Source organism: Diabrotica undecimpunctata, chromosome 7 (assembly GCF_040954645.1).
Source record: "Diabrotica undecimpunctata isolate CICGRU chromosome 7, icDiaUnde3, whole genome shotgun sequence".
NCBI classification, from domain to species: domain Eukaryota; kingdom Metazoa; phylum Arthropoda; class Insecta; order Coleoptera; family Chrysomelidae; genus Diabrotica; species Diabrotica undecimpunctata.
The window spans coordinates 38,827,112-38,848,355 of record NC_092809.1 but is presented as its reverse complement, the minus strand read 5'-3'; the positions used below and the strand labels follow the sequence as shown (position 1 = coordinate 38,848,355).

At 33.8% G+C, this 21,244-nt stretch overlaps 1 protein-coding gene across 1 annotated transcript in view; it reads left to right on the top strand.

Moving 5' to 3' along the window:
- Positions 1-499: 499 nt before the first annotated feature.
- LOC140445217 (uncharacterized) overlaps positions 500-21,244 on the top strand; it is a 39,985-nt gene continuing 19,240 nt past the window's right edge. The window contains exons 1-3 of the mRNA XM_072537111.1: positions 500-705; positions 1,153-1,314; positions 6,967-7,090. Of these exons, the coding sequence (XP_072393212.1) occupies positions 1,157-1,314; positions 6,967-7,090 (282 nt within the window). The 5' untranslated portion in view covers positions 500-705; positions 1,153-1,156. The remainder of the gene's footprint in view (positions 706-1,152; positions 1,315-6,966; positions 7,091-21,244) is intronic.

Here is a 21,244-nt window from a genome sequence, read left to right as displayed (position 1 = left end):
ACATACCGATGAGTGACCACTATTTTCGCGGACAGAAATACGCCAGGATAAGTACCCTTCTAGGGGAGAAGTACTATAAACTTAAGATTTCGGAAAGACTAGGGTGCAAACCTAGCAGCTATCCATTGAGTTAAGTTCGTTTAATGTTTCTGTATTTTTTATAAATACGATCATATTAAAGTGTCATTTATCGACCATGTAACTTATGTATATTCTACTTTGAAAGATCTTTGCTTGGTTTTCTTTTTTTTTGATAGTGCTTGAGAAACTGACGACTGGGTATTTGGGAGGAACCAAGAGTTGGTCTGTTGTGAGATTTTCTGTAGGTAAATTACTTTGATCGCTTAAAGTTTATTTTTTTTGTTAATTATCTCATAATAAATTTATAAATGTTCTATTTATCAATACTCAACTAATATTATGACATATGTGTATTGTTAGTTAGCTATCTTAAGCGAAACAGTTTGTTAAAGGCTGAGCTTACAATGTGCGAGGATTTGCTCTGGTGACCATCGGGTTCACCGCTCACCTTTACGACATAACTGTAAGATCTCCAAGAACTACGCCAGCGCGAGTGTGAGGTTTCTTCGCCTGCCGTTATTAACATCTTCATTCTTCTTCAGTACAAAGAATGCACAGGTTGTGAACGAAAGTGTCGTATCATTCGCTGTAAATATTACAATTTTAAGTTACCATTAATAGCAGGTAAGAAAGTAAAAGTTATATAAATTAGTTATATTTTAAACAAAATTAAGTGAAAGTTGTTAAAACGTTACGTAGATGTATTGATCATTGGTAAATCCAAGGTAATCTTATAAATAAATATGACAAATGATATATTTGAATAATAGTTAATTTTATTTAATTGCAGGTGCAATTTATATGTTTTTAACATTTTAAAATGAGTTATATTAAAACAAATTCTATTTTTTTTATTATATGTGGGATAACTTGACCGTCGTGACCATATAAAGCATTTATATGTGGGTTCTCCAATCACTGACTAACAGTGCGCAAATTTGTTGTTGAATGTTGCAACATACCAACTTAAAATATTTATTTATGTTTTATATTGAAATCTAATACATTATTAGTTAGCAAGATTTTCAATTGAAAATATTATCTTTATTTTCACAATATTTTTTCTTTCAGTAAAATGAAGACTTCACTGATAATATCATTATGTTGTATGATAGTGGCTGTACTATCAGCAAAGGATATGATGCGAAAAAGCATCGTTTTTGACAAAAATACACCAGATGTGTTCTATTGTCCCATTCATAAACCCACGGGTTTTGACAAAATGATCGTTAAGTGAGTACCAATCAATTAATTACTATATCTTTATACTTTCATATTTCAATATGTTATACTCGATTTGGAAATGTATAATAGCACAAATTCATGGCAGAATATTACAACGGAAATGGAATGACGGAATTATTCAAAAACTTAATTACTACTGCTACTTGAACTGTCAACTTCCAGTGTTTTTCATTTTTTGACGTTCCAAAGCTTACGAGACGTTTAGGGATTTTTCGATGACATCTAGAACATTCTAAATTTTAAGGCTTCTTCTTATTCGTCAAGGGACTTTTCCTAGATGGAATAAATCTTAAAAGACTGTCGTAACACTGATCCTTCCTTTATAGTTATTCGTCTCGAATATCTCTCCTATCAGGGACCGATTGAAACCAACAGGATGGATCAGTTCCATGGTACGGAGCTAATCTCTCGATATGAACAACCTTGGGTTTACTTCTAACTGAAAACTGGATGCAGTAGATTAGATCGTTTATTTTTTTGAGGACGGATTTCCCAATTTCGTTGAAGTTTCGGACAAAATCCTTTCTTACCTTTGTGTCTGTATAACCATACGGGTCACCTATTTCGAAAGTTTTCTCGGTAGAATATATGTCGAGCCTGACCTTGGCTTTATCACTTTAAAGCTTGAAACTTTTATGAGCAAATTCATAGATTTTTTCCAATTTTTCCTTCAAATTTTCGGAATGGAAATCATCTTCATCAGTCAGGAATGAATTTTCCAAAACTAAAATCTTGAAAAAGCTTCATTTCTCTTTCGCTGATCATTATTAATGGAAAATAATATAATCATGGTTGCTTCATATTCGAAACTTCAATAGGCTAGCAGAAATAGAGGAATTAAAGTATCCCAATCTTTTTTATTATCAGCGACGAACATTGAAGTGCATTGAGAAACAGTTCTATTGTGGTCTCTTTCGACCATTTCGTCTGATTGCGGATGAAAAGGCGTAGTGCTAGTTTTCTTTATACCCAAAATTTTCAATAATTCTTGCCATAATTCTGATTCAAAATTTCGCCCTTGATCAGAATGTAACACTAAAGTAACTCCATGTCTTGATATGATGTATGTTATGAATGCTTCTGCTACTGTAGACGCTTCTTAATTAAAAAGGAGTTACAATAATCCATTGCGACCATTAAGTACTTGTTTCTTGTCTGTGTTATCGGAAGTGGACCGAGAATATCCACTGCCAGTTATTCAAAAGGATCTCCAGAAAAATAATATGTTGCCATTTTACCACGATTTCTTGTTTTAAGGCTTCTTCTATCGTTACATAAATTGCATTTCTTACACCAATCTTCTACATCTCCGTGACAATAATTGATCCAGTAAAATATGTTTCGAACTCTGGCAAGTGTTCAGTAGACTCTAAAAAGGCTGCTGTGAAGTTCTTGCAACATATTTTGAATGTGTGATTTTAACAATCCAGTTTTCTAACAACAGCTTCTAAAGTTAGATTAAAAGGTGTTGTTATTAAGGCATCCCCTTGTCTAACTCCATTTTCAATATCAAAGGCCTGCGTCATATCTCCATCTATTCTCACCATAGCTTTGGAACCCTCCAGAGTCATTCGTATAAGTTTAACCAACTTATTGGGTATCCCTAACATAGATAGTTGCTTTAACATCTTTTGTCGATCTACTCCATCAAACGCCTGTTTGAAATCGATATACAAGTTGTAAATAGGTATGTTATATTCAACACATTTTTCATGTATACCTCTTAACATATGTATTTGGTCTATAGTTGACCTCTTTGGTCTGAAGCCACATTGGTATTCACCAATAATCTCCTCCGAAAACGATTCCAGGCGGCTATATATAATTCCTGATAATATCTTGTAGATGACATTTAAAACTGTTATGCCCCTATAATTTTTGCAGAGTCGTTTGTCTCCCCCTTTGTATATAGGAAGTATGATTCCCACTTTCCAATCTTCTGGGATGACTTCTAGTGTCCATATGCGGTCGATTAGTTTATGGATACGCCTCCATAGCGCATGTCCACCATTCTTTATCAGTTCTGCAGTTATTCCATCTGTGCCAGGTGCTTTGTTATTTTTTAGATGTTTTATGACGTTTATCATTTCTTCCAATGTTGGTTGCTCAACTAGTTGTTCTGCTGTGTGGTGAATTATCTCTTCATCTTCGTTTTGTTCTTTTTCTGAGTTTAACAGCTCTTGAAAACTGTTGATCTTGTTATGTATCCTTGGGTGCATTGCTTGATTTCCTTGTAAAATTTTCTAGCCTCTCTTCTGTTATTATAATCTGTAATTTGTTGTATTTTTCTGTATTAATATAAACGGCTGTATTAATACAAGATCTATGCAAATATGCGCATATGCGGATGATGTTGCCATAATAAGCCGCAACAAAAGGGTATTAAGCGAAAAAGTTATAGAACTGAAACGAGAAGCTGCTACGTTTGGTCTATATATAAATGAAAGCAAAACAAAATATATGGAGTGCACAAAATCGAATGAACATGAGAATCTGAAGGTAGACAACCATACCTACAAATATGCCTCCACTTTTCCCTACCTAGGCTCAATAATAAATGACAACAACAACATCAGTCAAGAAATACAAGCACGGATTCTTAGCGGTAATAAGTGCTTTTATGCATACAAAGACTTAATGAAAAGTAAGTTACTGAATCGTGAGTCTAAGCTGAGAATCTACAAAACAGTAATTAGACCAGTGGTCACATATGGATGTGAAACGTGGACCCTCTCAACCACTGATGAAAATCAACTGAGAATATTTGAGCGCAAAATACTAAGGACGATATTTGGACCAACCCAATGCAGCGATAGTTCGTGGAGAATTAAAATGAACCACGAGCTGGATGAACTAATGCAGAGCGCAGATATTGTCAGATTTGTAAAGTCACAAAGACTAAACTGGCTTGGTCACCTAGAAAGAATGCCAGATAATCGAGCTGTAAAAGTAGTCCAGAGATGGAAGCCCCAAGGAAACAGAACAAGAGGAAGGCCCCGTAAAAGATGGATAGACGACGTAGAGAGGGATCTTAAAACCATGAACATCAGGCAGTGGCGAAGGAAAGTATCCGACAGGGCAGAATGGAAGAACATTGTTAAGCAGGCCAAGACTCACAAAGGGTTGTAGCGCCATTAGAAGAAGAAGAAGATTTTAACAATATCAAATGTTGAACTGTACGCACTCCATAAGGACATTTCCACTTTAAATATAATAGACCATTGGAAAGATACAGTGATTCTCATTGAGTGCTTTAGAGTTCGACTGTATTTGATTATTTCCTGACAAATAGGTCTTACTCTACTTTTAAGCCATTCTCATATGACTTTTATCTCAGTATTTATCTTTTAACTATTTTTAAAATTTTCCAAGGCAATTATTATTTTCTTCCTGTTTAACGGTGGTTATATAGAGACTTACTTTTTCGGTTACATTATTTTTTTCTTCAAGCTTACACACGCTTTGAACCTGTAATTATTTCAAAGCATCTTGGAATTCTTGTTATTGTTCATTTAACACAGTCTGCAAAATTGACACCTTGGCTCCCAACTTTTCTAGTTTATTTTTACTAATCGCTAGTTGCTCCTTGAGATGACCAACTTCAGATTCCAGAATATACTTTTCTTTTCTGTGGTCACTTGTGGGAAATTGTTTTCTTAATCCTCTATTATTTCTAGTGGGACTTTATGACGGACTTCTAGTTGTCGATCTAGGCAAATTTCTTATCTCATTATTTGATTCTTCTTTCCTTGCCTGGCATCAGCTTCTTGAATTATTTTGCAAATGTCTTATTCTTCTGCAATTAAAACAACTTCTGTTTTCATTTTGAGATTTTTGTTGAAAATTTTGCAGTATTCTTATTATCTGGGATAAAATAGGTTGTTGTTTATCTGCAGTGGCGACTTCCTCTTTTTCTCTAAATCTTATTTCTTTTTATTTTGGGCGAGATCTAGAAATACTTTTCGCCGATTCATACTCCTGGGCTGAGATTAGTGCTCCGTTTAGCTTTTTATGATGTAATCGAAGAGCTTGTGGCATTTTAACATCCTATAGTTCATCTGTGAATGCCTGCAAGTATACCAATTTCTTCCAGAAAATCTTTAGGAGCTTGAGGTTACGCCAAATGAAATAATCTTTTAATACCGGCTTCAAATTCTTGTATTTGGTTAGGTTTTTACTATCGAACTTTCAGCTGACTTTGGAGAACCTAGATGCTACTGGCATCTCTTGTTCCTAAAGTTTGAACTAGAGATATATAACTGGGAGCATCCTGGGGAAGAAATTGTAAGACGGTTGCAGTCTGTCTTCGAAGCGACATTACCAAGGAAGCTGACATTTCTTTCTCAGTTCAGCCATTTCTTGCGAAGCTGTAGCTTCGAATTGAAAACGATAACTTTTCCATGCTGTGTAACTATTAAATACGGTGGTTTTAAAATTTTGCTTGTTCTAATTATCCTGGCTCAACTATGGAAAATGATTGACCAATTTTTCTTTCCAACTCAACTATTTTATTTTCTAAATCGTTTTGTTGTTGTTCTATTTTATTTTCGAAATAGTTTTGATATTTTCAATTTAAAATTCGTTTTTTAATATTTGTGTTGTGTTTTCAGTGATAATTTAAATATCTGTTGATGTGGGTTAGTTTTCTGTAGTCTTTAGTTACATATGCTTCATCATCCTTTGTGATTAACACATCCAGAAATTGTACTGAGTTTTTCCACGATGAATTTGATTGATTCTTCTTTACAGTTAATGTCCATCAAAGAATTACAAAAAAAGAGGTTAGTCTTTGTATGTGGGTATATTTTATTTTATAAAAACCCTTAAAAGGGCAACATTACAAGCACGAACGTTTTCGGAACAACTGTTCCATCATCAGGTTAAAATACAGGTTACCATGCCTGAGCCACCAAAATATTTGGGTAAAAACCCTTTAAAATGAAAAAAGTTACCAAAGATTGTACATGATGTTGATAATATTATATGATGTTTAATATTTTAATTAGATTTTTACTTCAGGTAACATACACCCATGCTTAAGTGAGTTCCAGTGTCCGGAGAGTAAACCTCTTCAAACGGACTACGGCCAGCCAGTTGCCAGACTAGTTGCCAGCCGTAGTCCGTTTGAAGAGGTTTACTCTCCGGACACTGGAACTCACTTAAGCATGGGTGTATGTTACCTGAAGTAAAAATCTAATTAAAATATTAAACATCATATAATATTATCAACATCATATACAATCTTTGGTAACTTTTTTCATTTTAAAGGGTTTTTACCCAAATATTTTGGTGGCTCAGGCATGGTAACCTGTATTTTAACCTGATGATGGAACAGTTGTTCCGAAAACGTTCGTGCTTGTAATGTTGCCCTTTTAAGGGTTTTTATAAAATAAAATATACCCACATACAAAGACTAACCTCTTTTGTTATACGTGGTATACAGCCAGCTACAGGAATTATTTTCCTTGTGGATTTTTTTTAATTACAAAAAAAATTTAATTCTTCATCATCGGTTTGTGACATTAAGAAGTATTGTATTTTACAGTACTAACAATATTAGTTTTTTATCGAGTTATTCTTTCACTGACTTGCTGCAATATGTATTCTGGAATGCTTGAGCAAACCACTAACCAATTTTAGGGCAAAACCGTTGAAAAAATTGTGTGAATTTGAAGGAAAACCTCTACCAGAAGACTACAAGAGTGACTGTTACCAAGATGTTGATGAATCAGATTATGCGTGTAAAGAAAAATACAGGATAATGGTAAGTCGATCGTTTTCTTTGCAATTGATATAATAATTATCTAATTTTTGTGATGGGATATAATACAATAATGAAATCGATGTTTTATTTGTTTAAAAGTGGTACTGGAACAAAAATAAGTTGTTTTTTCTATGAATTTGTAACCCATTAATCTCTAGAGACCTGAGGTTTGTTGATGACTTAAATTCAATATAATTTAACAATTATTTAAGTAATAAACAAAATAAATATTACACTATATTATAACGTTTCATAAATATTTTATAACTTTATTAAATTATGTTACTAGATCATATTCCGATATACAGTGTGACCCATTTAGATTGGAAACACCTCTATAAAATTTGAAGTTGTTAACCGATTTTAACCAATTTTTTTTTTAATGTCATGTAATAAAAGGTCTATTGCGGGACAAAATATGAAATGTTTAGTTAATTTTTCAGGGCATTCTACGATACTTTTTCTTCGTCGAAAATGGAGAATTTGTATTAGCGATTTTTTTATTAAAAAAATTTCTACGACACTGGATTTAGAGTGGCTTCAAATAGCTATGACAAAAATTTCATTAAGATTTATTTGTTAATAACAAACTTATGACCACTTAAAATTTTAAAACTCACTAAAAAAAAACACTCTGTATTAACGTAAAAAAACACTCTGTATTAACAGAAACATGGAAACATAATTTAAGTTGCCTCTACCAATCCACCATCTAATTGGATACATTTGTCGTAGCGTTTATAAATATATCTAATTACATTTCTTAGTTGTTGGGTAGTAATTTCTGCACATGCCTGTCGAATTCTTGCACGAAGTTCGTTTACGTCTCTTGCACGGGTTTGGTAAACTTTTTGTTTGATAACTCCCCAGAGAAAGAAGTCTAAAATTGTAAGATCTGGAGATCTGGGTGGCCAATCTATCAACGGACTACCCCGGCCCATCCAACGGTTCGGAAAATTGGGAGCTTATGAATAGCATCCCACAAGTCGGTGTTTAAAAATTCTAAAAAGTTCTGTGAGTTCAAGTTTTCTTCAAAAAAGAAAGGACCAATAACTCGCTGATTCAGTATACCACACCAGACATTGATTTTTTGAGAATACTGACTTTTACAGTTTATTAGCCAATGGGGATTATCTACTGTCCAATAGCGACAATTCTGTGATGATACTACTCCATTTGTAGTGAAAGTGGCGTCGTCGGTAAACAACACGTTTTTTAGAAAATTTATATTGTTTAAATATTCCCCTTGGGCCCATAAACAATATTCTAAACGTTTTGCTTCGTCGCCTTCTTGTAATGTGTGTAATAATTTTGGTTTGAAAGGTTTAATATTATTTACCTTAAGACATCGCCGAATACTCTCTCGAGGCACATTCAAATATAAACTGGCATTCCTTAAACTGGCATTAGGGTTATTTCTGAATTGATCTAAAATGATTTAATTATTTCCTCTTCTTCTTTGTAACGGGTTATTTTTTAAAATTAGTTTTGATACTGCACCATATTCATTAAATATTCTATTTATTTTGTTTACCGTACCGCAGCTAATATTAGGACGATCCACATGTCTGTCATTAAATATTGTACAAACTTCCCTGGTATTTCTATCGTGATCTCCCAAAAGACGTATAATTTCAATTTTTTCTCTCAAACTTAATCTTGCAGCCATGACACAAAATATTATTAAAATAATTTGAAGTAAATATTGCTGCAGATATTATGCATAAATTTATGCTATTTTTTTTATAGCACTGAAATTTGTATGACACAAATAATGTCAAACAGTAATATCGTTGTCATGGCAACTGAGATTTAAGTCGTAGCATGTAAAGTTAATAATGTAAGTGCGTTACTTGCATATTATTAAAATGTTTATTATTAAAATTATTTGAAAAATAATTAGTTTTATGGTTATCTGTTGATACAGGGTGTTCTTTTTTGACTCGTAGCTTAGTGAGTTTTAAAATTTTAAGTTGTCATAACTTCGTTATTATTAAATATATTTTAATAAAATTTTTGTCATAGCTATTTGAAGCCACTCTAAATCCAAAAGCGTAGAAATTTTTTAAATAAAAAAATCGCTAATACAAATTTTCCATTTTCGACGAAGAAAAGGTATCGTAGACTGCCCTGAAAATTTAACTAAATATTTCATATTTTGTCCCGCAATCGACCTTTTATTACATCGCATTAAAAAAAATTTGGTTAAAATCGGTTAACAACTTCAAATTTTATAGAGGTGTTTCCAATCTAAATGGGTCACTCTGTATTAGGTAGCAAAGCACTTGAAGATCTTCAGCGGTGATATAGCCATGAAAATTTTTGTGTGGCCAAGTCGTAACCTGTTGACGATTACTTGATCTTGTCTTTGGAATGATTCTGCAGTTATATCTGGTTTGGGAGCATTTTAGTGTTATCTCTCTCCAATTATGCTACAGCCCAAATCGAGCCATGGCCTCCTCCAAACTATGTCTACAACCTTGCACCGATCTTCTTCAGGTTCTCACGTCTAGCAAATTTTGCGCGTCCGCTGCCCCTTCATCCTCCCACCTTTTCCGTGACCTTCATTTTGGTCTTGCGTCCTACATTTTACTATCTAGGGCTCTTTTTGCCAATCTGACGGTCTCCATTCTCACTACATCGCCAGTCCATCGAAGTCTCGGAAGTTTAAAGAATTCTGAAATCGGTGCCTCTTTGAACATTTGGTAGAGTTCATAGTTGTACCTGGATCTCCATACTCCTTTTTGCTAATATTTCCAAATATCTTCCTTAGGACTTTTCGTTCGAAGACTTCCAGCTCTCGTTTTGTGTCTTCTGTCATCACCCATGTCTCGCATCCATAACATACTATTGGTCTGATAATAGTCTTGTAGGCACTGATTTTGTGTGCCACTGTGTGTTTTTGGAGCGGAACACATGGGCGAGTAAAAAGTAAACTTTTTTTCCCTTTACTATGCTTCTTTGAATTTTTGGTTGTTCTGTTTCATCCGTGTTAAATGTAACTCCCAGATATGTGAAACTTTCTACAGTTTCATTATCGTCCTCTAATTCAACTGTGAGTCTGTTTCTCCTAGCTCTTGCCTGTGTTAGTTTTTTTGTCTTTTGAATATTTATTTCTAGTCCGGTCTCTTCTGTCCCCCTTTTTAATTGTGAATATATTTCTGCACCTCTTCTGTTTTGCGAGACATAATTCTAATGTCATTGGCCGTTAACATTTTAGTTTTATACCTTCCAAGTATTTGCAAAGTAGTAGAGCTGGAAGAAACTTTGACTAGTTTCGTCGGATATAAGATTATGGTCGATATCAAAACCACTCTGCAGAAGCCTTTTTTTAGCTGCCACTGCAAAATCAGAGAGAAATCTAGATCGAATGCATCGTTAATGCTTTTAGACTCGGTTGTTGACAGAAACAGGGGATGAAATATGCAGCACAAGAAGAGATAGGCGGTGGTGGATCTTTGGGAGGAAGCTGAAATTCGGAAATTTTCCTGAGTGGTCGAAAGGTGTTCCTGGCAATTTCTGTGGGAAGGATTTTGCTTGTTATGCCTGTGGTCGAGCGAATGTATGGAAGGAAGACGACATATGTACATGAAATGTCAAAATTAGAAGTGACCCAATGAATGAAGAAGTTAAAATGCGAAGAATTAATTTTCGCTGGATGTTGATGTGATGAAGATCACAAATAACGATTTATATGAGTTAGTCTTCTGTACACGCAATACTCGAAGCAAGCATAACCCATTGATAAGGGTTTGAGCTAAAAACAAAATCTTTTTAACGCGAGATGACATTTTTAAACTAGTAAAACACGGACGTAAATACACTTACTATTGAAATACAAAATACTAAACGTGGATTGACTGCGCAAGCATGCATATATAAATATGCGCCGGTCCCCTAGGACCGGTCTCGCATCCGAGTAACAAATTGTAATGTCTGTGCCTTACCGGCCCCCAAAGTACGAGTACATTTTTTCTTTTAGAAATGTTTCAAATCTTAAGACAAGTATAATGCTGTTTTTAGCATTTAAAACAAACGAAGATATGCCTTTCGCAATTTTTAAAAGTTTGCAGTTTTCATATACCGCACTTTAATAATAACGAACACCGAACCCAGGGGGCCGGTAACCCAGCCAACCTGTTAAACAACAAAATAACAAAAATAACTTTACAAACTCTCATTTTAAATGATTTTCTATGCTTTTTCAGTAAAATAGTGTTACTTTTCCATATAATGTACCAGTTTTTCTTTTTCAAGTGCCCTCTCCGCTAGGGAGTTTGGCAATCATCATTGCTATTCGTATTTTTGAAGCTGTTGCTCTAAATAATTGGTTAGATGTGCACTGGAACCAGTCTCTTAAATTGCGCAGCCAAGATATACGTCGTCTCCCCACGCTTCGTTTGCCCTGAATCTTTCCTTGGATAATTAACTGGAGCAATCGATACTTTTTCCCTCTCATCACATGACCAAAATATTCCAACTATGTTCTCTTGATGGTGATCAACAGCTCCCGTTCTTTGTTCATTCTTCGAAGAACTTCACTATTTGTTACTTTGTCTGTCCAAGGTATTTTCAAAATTTTTCTTTATATCCACATTTCGAAGGCCTCTAGTTTATCAATATTGCTCTTGTTTAAAGTCCAAGTCTCTACTCCGTACAGCAGTATCGAGAAGATGTAGCATCTAAGCGATCTCATTTTCAGGTTTAAGTTAATGTCATGACTTCCCAGAACGTCCTTCATATTAACAAAAGCAGCTCGAGCCTTTCCAATTCTAGTTTTTATTTCTTCTGTGATGTCATTGTTGTTATTAACGCTTGTTCCCAAATATTTATATTTGTGAACCCGTTCGATTTCGTTATTGTGAATGTACAGGTTTGCATTCAATCTTGTGTTTTTTTGAAATAATCATGAATTTCGTCTTCTTGACGTTCATTGTTAATCCTTTCTCTTCACTAGCTGTGACTACCTTGTTTAAAATGGCTTGCAGGTCTTCTACTGTCTCCGCCATTAAAACCGTATCATCTGCGTATCTAATATTATTAATTGGTTGGCCGTTAACTTTTATCCCAATTTCTTCTTCTTCCAATGCTTTCTTCATAATTTCTTCGGAATAGAGATTAAATAGCATTTGTGACAGCACACATCCGTGTCTAACTTAGCATGTGCCTTCTTGGGTAGAGGGACAAACGTTGATCTTAGCCATTCTTCAGGAATTATACTGTTTTCATAAATCTTGTTAAATAAGTCTACTAACAAGTGGATTCGATCTTCGTCTATCAACTTTAGTATATCCACTGGTAGCTCGTCTGGTCCTGAAGCTTTGCTATTCTTTGATGACTTCACCGCTTGCATAACTTCTTTGCTTATTTCTGGACCTGTCTCCTCTGGAAAATTATCACAAGGAGGCTGCCTTTGATCGTCAAACAGTTCTTCTATGTATTTCTGCCAATGTTTTAGTTTCTCCTCTGTTTCCATTATCATGTTCCCTTGTTGGTCTATAAGTACTGTCTGCTTCCTGTTTCTATTGTTGACCATTTCTTTAACTTTCTTGTGAAGATAGAACGAATCATATTTGGCTTCCAAGTTTTCAATCTCCTTACATTTGTCTTGTAACCATTTTTTGCCCTGTTTTAATTTGCTTATACTGTTCTTCATTTTTGCCTTTCGAAAGTCTTCGAGAATTCATCAATAACAAAATTTCGTCAGTCATCCATTCCTTCTGTTTCTTTGGTTTTTTTCTCTTCAGAATATTTTTAGCGGGCTCCAGCACGTTCTTTTTAATAATGGCCCAGTGTTTATTAATGTCTAGTTCTGGTATCTTCTCTGTCTTTTCAAGTTTTCCAAGATTTGCCTGAATGCTTGTTTCTACCTGATGTTTAATTGTTTCATTATTTAAACGATTGATATCTATTACTTGTTTGGGCTTAGGTGTTTGTACTCTTTTAAGTTTTATTCGGAATTGTGCCACTACTGGATTGTGGTGTGACCCTATATCTGCTCCTGGATACGTTTTCACAGATTTGATTGTGTATTTATATCTGTTGTTTATGGTTATATAATCTATTTGATTTCGTATAATATGGTCTTTAGTGTCTCCAGGAGATTTCCACGTGTATACTCGTCTTCTTGGTAGTTGATAAAATGTGTTTTTAATTATAAAATTATTTTCCTGGCAAAATTGCAACAGCCGATCGCCTCTTTCATTTCTTTGGCCGAGACCATATTTTCCAACCCATTTTCCACATTCTCCTTTCCCAATTTTCGCATTCCAATCTCCCATTATTATTGTAATGTCTCTAGACTTAACAACTTTCAGTGTTTGTTCAATGGTTTTATAAAATTCTTCTGTGTCTTCTTCGCTACTCTCCGCTGTAGGAGCATATATTTGAACTATATTTAGTTTTCCCTGAATGGTTGAGAGTTGTAGAAATATAACTCTATATGACACTGGTACAAAGTTTATAATCGACTTACTTATTTCCTTGGTGACCATTATTGCCACTCCATTACTATGATGATTGTCGTTTCGTCCTGAAAAATATATGGTACCGTTTGGGGTGACGCATTGACCTGCATTTGTCCATCTGACTTCGCTGAGTCCTAAAATACTGATCTGTAACCGACACATCTCTTGACTAGCATTGTGTAGTTTTCCAGCTTCAAATAGCGTTCTCACATTCCATGTGGCGATACGGATCGATGTATTATGCATTTTGCAGGAGTTTGGAAGATTGACGACAGTAGGAGCCCTGCAACTTATTGAATCTCCCCTCCTGCCGGATCTTGGTTTCCGATGACCATGATCAGTAACTTCCAAAGAATCGCTATTCTTTGCCATGATGATTTATACTAGGGGTACTCTACGAGTCTTTAATACAGTGGTTCCCCGTTGCCTTCTGTATCCTTATGCCGTTGACTTTGGTTCATCCGCCTTCGAGATCGATTTCTCAATCTCCGGACAAAAGAGTGCCCTACCACCTACCAACTCATCCGCCCGGAGCCGTTGGTCAGTAAGTGGGGGATTGCTTATACCGGCAATCGCTTGGTGGAATTTTTGCCATATCTGCCTACCCTCACTTAGTTTAGCCTGCAGACCAATGCAGTTGCCCGGGGTGTGGCACGTGGAGCCATAAGTGAGAGTTAGTTGTCTTATGAGGACCAGTTATCAAGAACCATCTCCCGTCTATGACGCTCGATGTGGTCGTTCCGATAAAAGGTGCTACCTCTATAATATAACTCTACACCCCGGTTTTTACCTTTAGTATTTAAAACAAAATAGCGATCTTAAATTTGACTTACTAATGACTTGCATATTTTGTTTACTACATATTGTTATCACCAAATTTATCAAAAGCAGTTGTAAGATACCTGTAACAAAGAATGTATTGGGAAAATCGTTAGTTCACTTTTCTAATAATTTGAGAGCTGAGTAAATAAAAGCTTCCATGAATATACTAGCAATGGCAACGAAAAGGCGAAAGATTATTGGGGTTCCAGATATTTGTCTGAAGAAATTGTCTCCAAAAGTAAAAAAGATATTTATCTGCAGCTAAACAAACACAAAATGCGCTGATCGCAGTCAGAACCAAAGACAAAAAGACAAAAGACATCAAAACTGACAAGAATATATTTGGCATCGGCCGTTAGTTTTATGATTTATATAATCAAATATTTCTTGATTAGCAATTTATTACTTTTGGCGCATTACTCAATATACTTGAGCAATTCCAGTACCACTCAAAATTCACAAAATCCAGTGTAGGCAGAATTATATTTATTAAAACAGTAATTGTATAAACAACTAAAAAAATCCTTAAACTTTTGTTAAAATTAGAAAGGACTTATTCAATGCCATTACTATACAAAATGCACCTAGCTATTTTTTAATTTATTAGTTTCTAATATGAAGTCATCAAACGACCTTGAATAGTATTTGTTGTAATTAGTTAAGAACAAACATTGGTTGGAAAAATTAATAATCACACGAAAGACCTTCACCTCAGGACCGGCGCTTGAAGTCTTTAATTTCGCTGATGCAGTGAAAATGTTCAGAAATCTAAAAAATTTGCAGAATTAAATAAATTTTTTTAGACGTTTGAAAAGAAGAGTTGGTATTAAAACGATGTCGGATAATGCTATTGTTTTATTGTAAAATATGCGGAAGTGAAATTAGTTAATGAATAGTGATATGAGAATTTTTTTTTCTAATAATACTTTTCACTATACAGGGTGAGTTAATACTAGTGGGACATAGACCAGGTTTAGCCGATTTGGGCCAAAATATTGCTATCAGATCACATATGACTTAATAAAATATCGTTGTACTATATGATACAGTGTTTAATCATTCGATTAACAACGTTTTTGGTAATATATTTCACTGTATGTTTAAAAAATTTTGTCAAAATCGACAGAGTGACATAACTTTGGACAGACAATATTACCTTAGTTATGATTTTACGATTTCTTACAGGGACTCCACTTAGATGATCCCTCATGATAAAGGACCCCGGGACTTTTCCTATGTACAAGTGGTGTTAGTTAAATTGGCTGAAACTTTGCAGATAGATATCTTTGGTCAAGCTAATCAAAAGTTCTCATTGCCCCAAGACTGAAAAATCAATTGTTTCTGATTTACAGAGGAACAAAGCTTCGTGTTTTAGCTCATTTTTCAAAATCATGAATTTGGAAACATGCCGTCCCATATATTCAATATACGACATCTGAATCTCAATAAACACGAATATGGTATCGGAATAACATTTTTTAATGTTTCCCTGTCAAAAAAAGTCATTCAGATTGAATGTGCAAGGTGGTGCGTTTCCAAATTCATGATTTTCAAAAATGGACTAAAACACAACACTTTGTACCTCTGTAAATCAGAAACAATTAATTTCTGTGTCTTGTGACAATGATAACTTTTGATCAGTATGACCGAAGCAGTCAATTTAACTGAAACCACTTATACATAAGAAAAGTGCCGCTGTCCGTTTGGTCGAAACTTTTTTTGGTGAAACTTTTAATGATTTTGAGAGTTGAAAATATGTTTACATTTGTTTAAACACAAAAATTTCAACCGTTCACAAGATAAATGTATTTAAACACATTAGAGTTTCGGAAAAGGAGTTCTAAGATTATTTAATTTCTGAAAAGTATGTTTTTCAGAAATTAAATCATTAAAACAGGTTCAGCTTGACTGTTAAAGGTTGCTAACTGATCTTGGAGGCAATGTGGGTTGTCGATGCTCACTATGCAACAAAAGTGAACAATGTCTGCCAACGATCCTGACCAGGGGATGGAAGAATATGAAGAATACAGAACAAAAAGGAAACAAATAAAGATAATTGATGACAATCAACTATGTAGTAGGAAAACAAACGTTAAGTTTAAAAAACATAGAAAAGAGACGACAGCAAATAAGTGTATCGTGATTTCTATTCAACGTAGAGATGACTTGTACCTATATGATATAATAAGGGAAAAATGATCAGTGTCTTAACAAAATTTCATTAACAATAGAAATAAATTAAATTCTGTAATAAGAAAAAGCTAATATTGGCGACTTCGTTTTATTACCAACCAAATAAATAACCAAATAATAAGTGCAATTAAAAACGACTTCAGTATAGACAAAAATCTGCCTCTAACTAAAAACGTTAATTTTTTTACAGAAACGACTCAAAAAAGATTCAGCTGAAGACTAATATCGGGATGGAGATAAAATAATCTTAGGATTAGGTTAACCACAGCTTAAACACTGGCTTATCTCTTACATACTGTAGTATTTGAATGCTTTTTAACTTATAATTTATTAAAATCTACTAAATAACATGTGTACATTATGCTTTACTAACACAGTAAAGAAGTTACCTAGTTAACCCGATTGTTTATGATATAGTATTCGCAGATTTATGTAAAACACTTTCATACGGTTTTGTTTGAAACAAAAACAAAATTTTTCTGTATGATTTGTACTCGTATTTCACGAGATTTAATACATAGTATAAATCGGCAACATGTCAATACTATGTATAGTCGTGTTGATGCGTAAAAAAGAATAGTAAAAAACAATATTCTGGTTAGGAAATTTGAGCTAATGATTTGAATATTCCTCACTGCAAGATTTTAAAGAAAATATATGATTATTTACATATTATTATATTATTTTCATATAATTGCAAGTACAAAAACTATTTCTCCTTTAAAGTTCTTCCCTATTTGATTACTTTTGTAACTGTGACTTTTAATCTGTGGTTTTATGTCCAGCTTCTTCTGTGTTGGCTACTAAAAAGTAAAATAGTTCAAATTATCGAATCTCTAGTTGGTACCTTCTTTTTTTTGCTTATTTCTGATATGATAAGTTTTAGGTTCTTGGTTTATTTTTAACTAAATTTCCCTGCGTCCTGTAATATATCGTTTTGATTCTTGGCAAAAGGATATTTTTGCTAATAGTATAGTTGGATCATGCAACACTTTCTTTTCTTTGTATCGTTTTTGTTGTATGATAACCAATAGATCCTTTAGCCTTAGTTTTGGTTTACTTCAAATTTGTCAAGCTAAAGCCTGTCCATGTGGTTTTTTTTATTTCTATCGTGACAACTTGCGACTAGTATGGACTAGAGCAGTGTTTTTTAACCTTTTTCATTAAGTGGTACTCCTAATTAACAAAAAATAGGAACTTATGGCACACTTAACAGTTATGGATTGATTTTATGGAAATGTAAACATCTTTCAAAATAGGACTTAGGCGTGTCCGAATGATGCACATCACATATATGCTTTGTAAATAAATGTCTTTCCAATTTACTAGGTGTTATTGATTCATTTCGCCAGCGTATCCCCGCAAACTGTATATTTTGGCATATACACAATGTTTCTCATCGCTAGTTGGTCTAGTGCTAGTACGTGGCAACTGAGAATATGAAAGTGAAAGCCAAGCAAATCGTTTGGGCAAACTCATGATTCAGCATAGAAAATTACCTTATCATGTGATTAGTCATAACATCTTTGTTTACGAGATATCGTATAGCAACATAAAATTGACAATGACAATCATGGAACTTGGTGAGCAATTGTAAGTCGATTTAGTGCTATTTACCTTATAATCTTAGCCAATTTTCTAGTTTGGATAGATGACTATTAATTTTTGGAATCTGATTTTGGATCTACGTATAAAGCCAATCAGTAAGACAGTAACATCTGAGTGCGTGGCAATCGTTGTGCTGACTGTGATAGATATGTTGGTTTTTTATAGTAAATGTAAAGATTTCAAGGGATGCCAAGGATTGGATGAGATGCGAAAAGAAATAAGGGCGTTTAGATTTTGCTGTAATTGATCTGAAAAAAATTCATTATATTTAGAAAGCTAGTGAATCTTATTGCGGATCAGGCTATTTACTGTTTTTCCACCGACTATCAGAGTACGTCTATTCCTTTGAATGTGTTTCCTATTGGTCATCGAGAGTTCACTGTGATGGACATATTTTAGAGGATCCCAAGTATTCCACATTCTGTACTTCCACGTCTTGGTTTTGGTCTTTATATTCCATTTTATCAGATTTTCCTTCACAAGGGCAGTCCTGCTTTATATGTAGCTGAGCTTCTCCAGAACGTTCTCGTAAATTTCTTTCTTGATTTAACTCATCTGGTCTCTAATGGTTTTCATCGAAAGTTTGTTTAAACTTCTCCACATATTAAAATTACGTATGTGCAGTCGTCTAGGGATATAAATTCAGCTGATCAGTGAAGTAGTAGTAGGTGAAAAGAGGTCAATTTTATATAGACAGTAATTATTCTAAATATTTTCTTGAATGCAGTGGGGACTTGTTGGACGTTTCTAATCTATTTTATATGTGACAGGTATACTCTCCTACAGAAACACACAAGGCTTCGGCTATTGACTTTGGGTCTTTTGGTTTTTGACCCCATTTACTTTCTGTATATTTTTTCTCATCGTAGCTTTTTTTGTTTTGTGTTTTAGCAGTGATATTTATGTTAGAGAGTACCCTTTCAAACTGTCAGTATCTGAAAGTTATTTTGCCTTCCAGAAATACAGTTAGCTTTACATGCGATAAATGATTGTTGAGGTAGAACGTACATACTTGGGCTAGAAGGGTTTGGTTTGTAATATATTATCCTCTTTTATTGCGAATTATATTTGTTCAAAGTTTTATATGTTTATATTATATGTACAATAAATGTATACCAAAAAAATCTTTACGTGAAAACATTCGAATCATTTTTCTGATTATTTTCGTTTTCTAATTCCCGACTGACTTTCATTACTACAAAAAAAATTATTATATGTTTATATACATATATATTAAAAATTGTTTAAGTGAAAGTGTTTAAATCAATTTGCGAATACCATATAATTTTTGTAATTACTTAGAAACTCCTAGTTATATTTATTTCTAGATTACTATAATATTTCAAATCCTTTTGATAATTTCACAAGTATTTCTGTCTTGCTCAATGAAATCGAATCCTTTCTCTCGGTATACTATTATTAAATTTTTAGTAGATAGTATTTAGTGTTTTATTGCATGGAAGTATGATCTGATATAAATTAACTGACCATATAAGGTCAAGGTAAAATTTCTCTTTAAGAATAAGTAGGGAAAAGTCAGTAAATTTGGATAAAATTCACTTGAGATTGGACGAAATAAAATACACCCTAAAAATGATTGTCTGGATTTCAAGATGTCTATACTCGTAGAAAATATTGCAAATCTTCAAATTGGGTATGGCACATTAAGAAGAAGATAGATCGTCAAACGTAGTTCCATCACAGTTTAATGTTTTAGCAGTACATATACTGTGGTTCCACGGTCATAATTTAGTCAAATGACATCACCTTTTTAACAGTCTTAACCTCACTGTTCACTTATTTCCTAATTTAGATAATTTGTTTTTGCCTTTTTTACATCTTCTCCAGTATTTTTATATCTACAGCACTGTACAAATGAGATGTGCAGACTTCTGATTTTGTCTTTGAAGCTCAGTCATATTAATCCATAATAATATAGGTAAGAAAAAAAAGCTTTCTAACGAAAAACAATATATATATATATATATATATATATATATATATATATATATATATATATATATATATATATATATATATAGTGTCCCAAAATTTACGCAAGATTTAAATTGAATAGAAAACACTGTTTTTTTGTCTTTAAATTTTTTATTGAATCATAGTACATAGCATAGAATTATGTATGGAATAGTACATCAGGCAAATGGCGTCCTTGGCTTTGATGACACATAAGCACTAATCATCATCCAGTCTTCTGAGTTCAAATTTGAACATAGACCTCCCCGAATTTCCTCCGTCAATGCACAGGTGGTTGTAGGTTTGTTGACATAGATCTTTGACTTATAATAACCCCATAAAAAGAAATCCAATCAGTCATTAGGCTTCAGTTATTGTGTCAATTGAACTTTGTAAGCATTGAGATGCAGATCTTGAGGGAGTATACGCTGTAGAGAACGTCTTGAAATTTGCAATTCTTGACTACGACGCCCAATTTAGATTCCTGGACTTTCACCAACACTCTCACGCACTGCTTCGATATTGACATTTGAGCGGCAGATTACACTAAATCATGGAGCAGAATATGCAGAAATTAGAAGTAATGGTGAACCGTATGGAGAAAAAAAGACAGAAGAGTCGCGTGGCAGAGGTGCAACGAAACTAATAGGTAAATTTTATAAGTTCAGTTGTGATTTACGCCACTGAATGTTAGGCAGTTAAAAACAAAGAAGAAAACCAAATGCATATGGCGAAAATGAGAATGGATCAGTACGTTAATAAAAAACGATATAATTAAAAATAAATATGTTAGAATGTGATATTGAGAGTATGGATTATGATGGTTAGAACACCATCGATATGGCAATGATAATGACCCAATACGAACAATGCCTGAGTAGCAAACTCCTTGATAGATAAAAAGACGAAGGATGAAGGAGACCTGTAGAAGAAGCTTGACACGATATACGTAAAGAGCTTTGCAATGAATAATGCAAATATATAATGATGTTTATACATAAAGAAAAAAACAAAAGAAATACAACGATGAAACATTCAATATTTCTTTATGTAAAAAAATCATCACAAAGAAAAGTACCAATTTACTGAC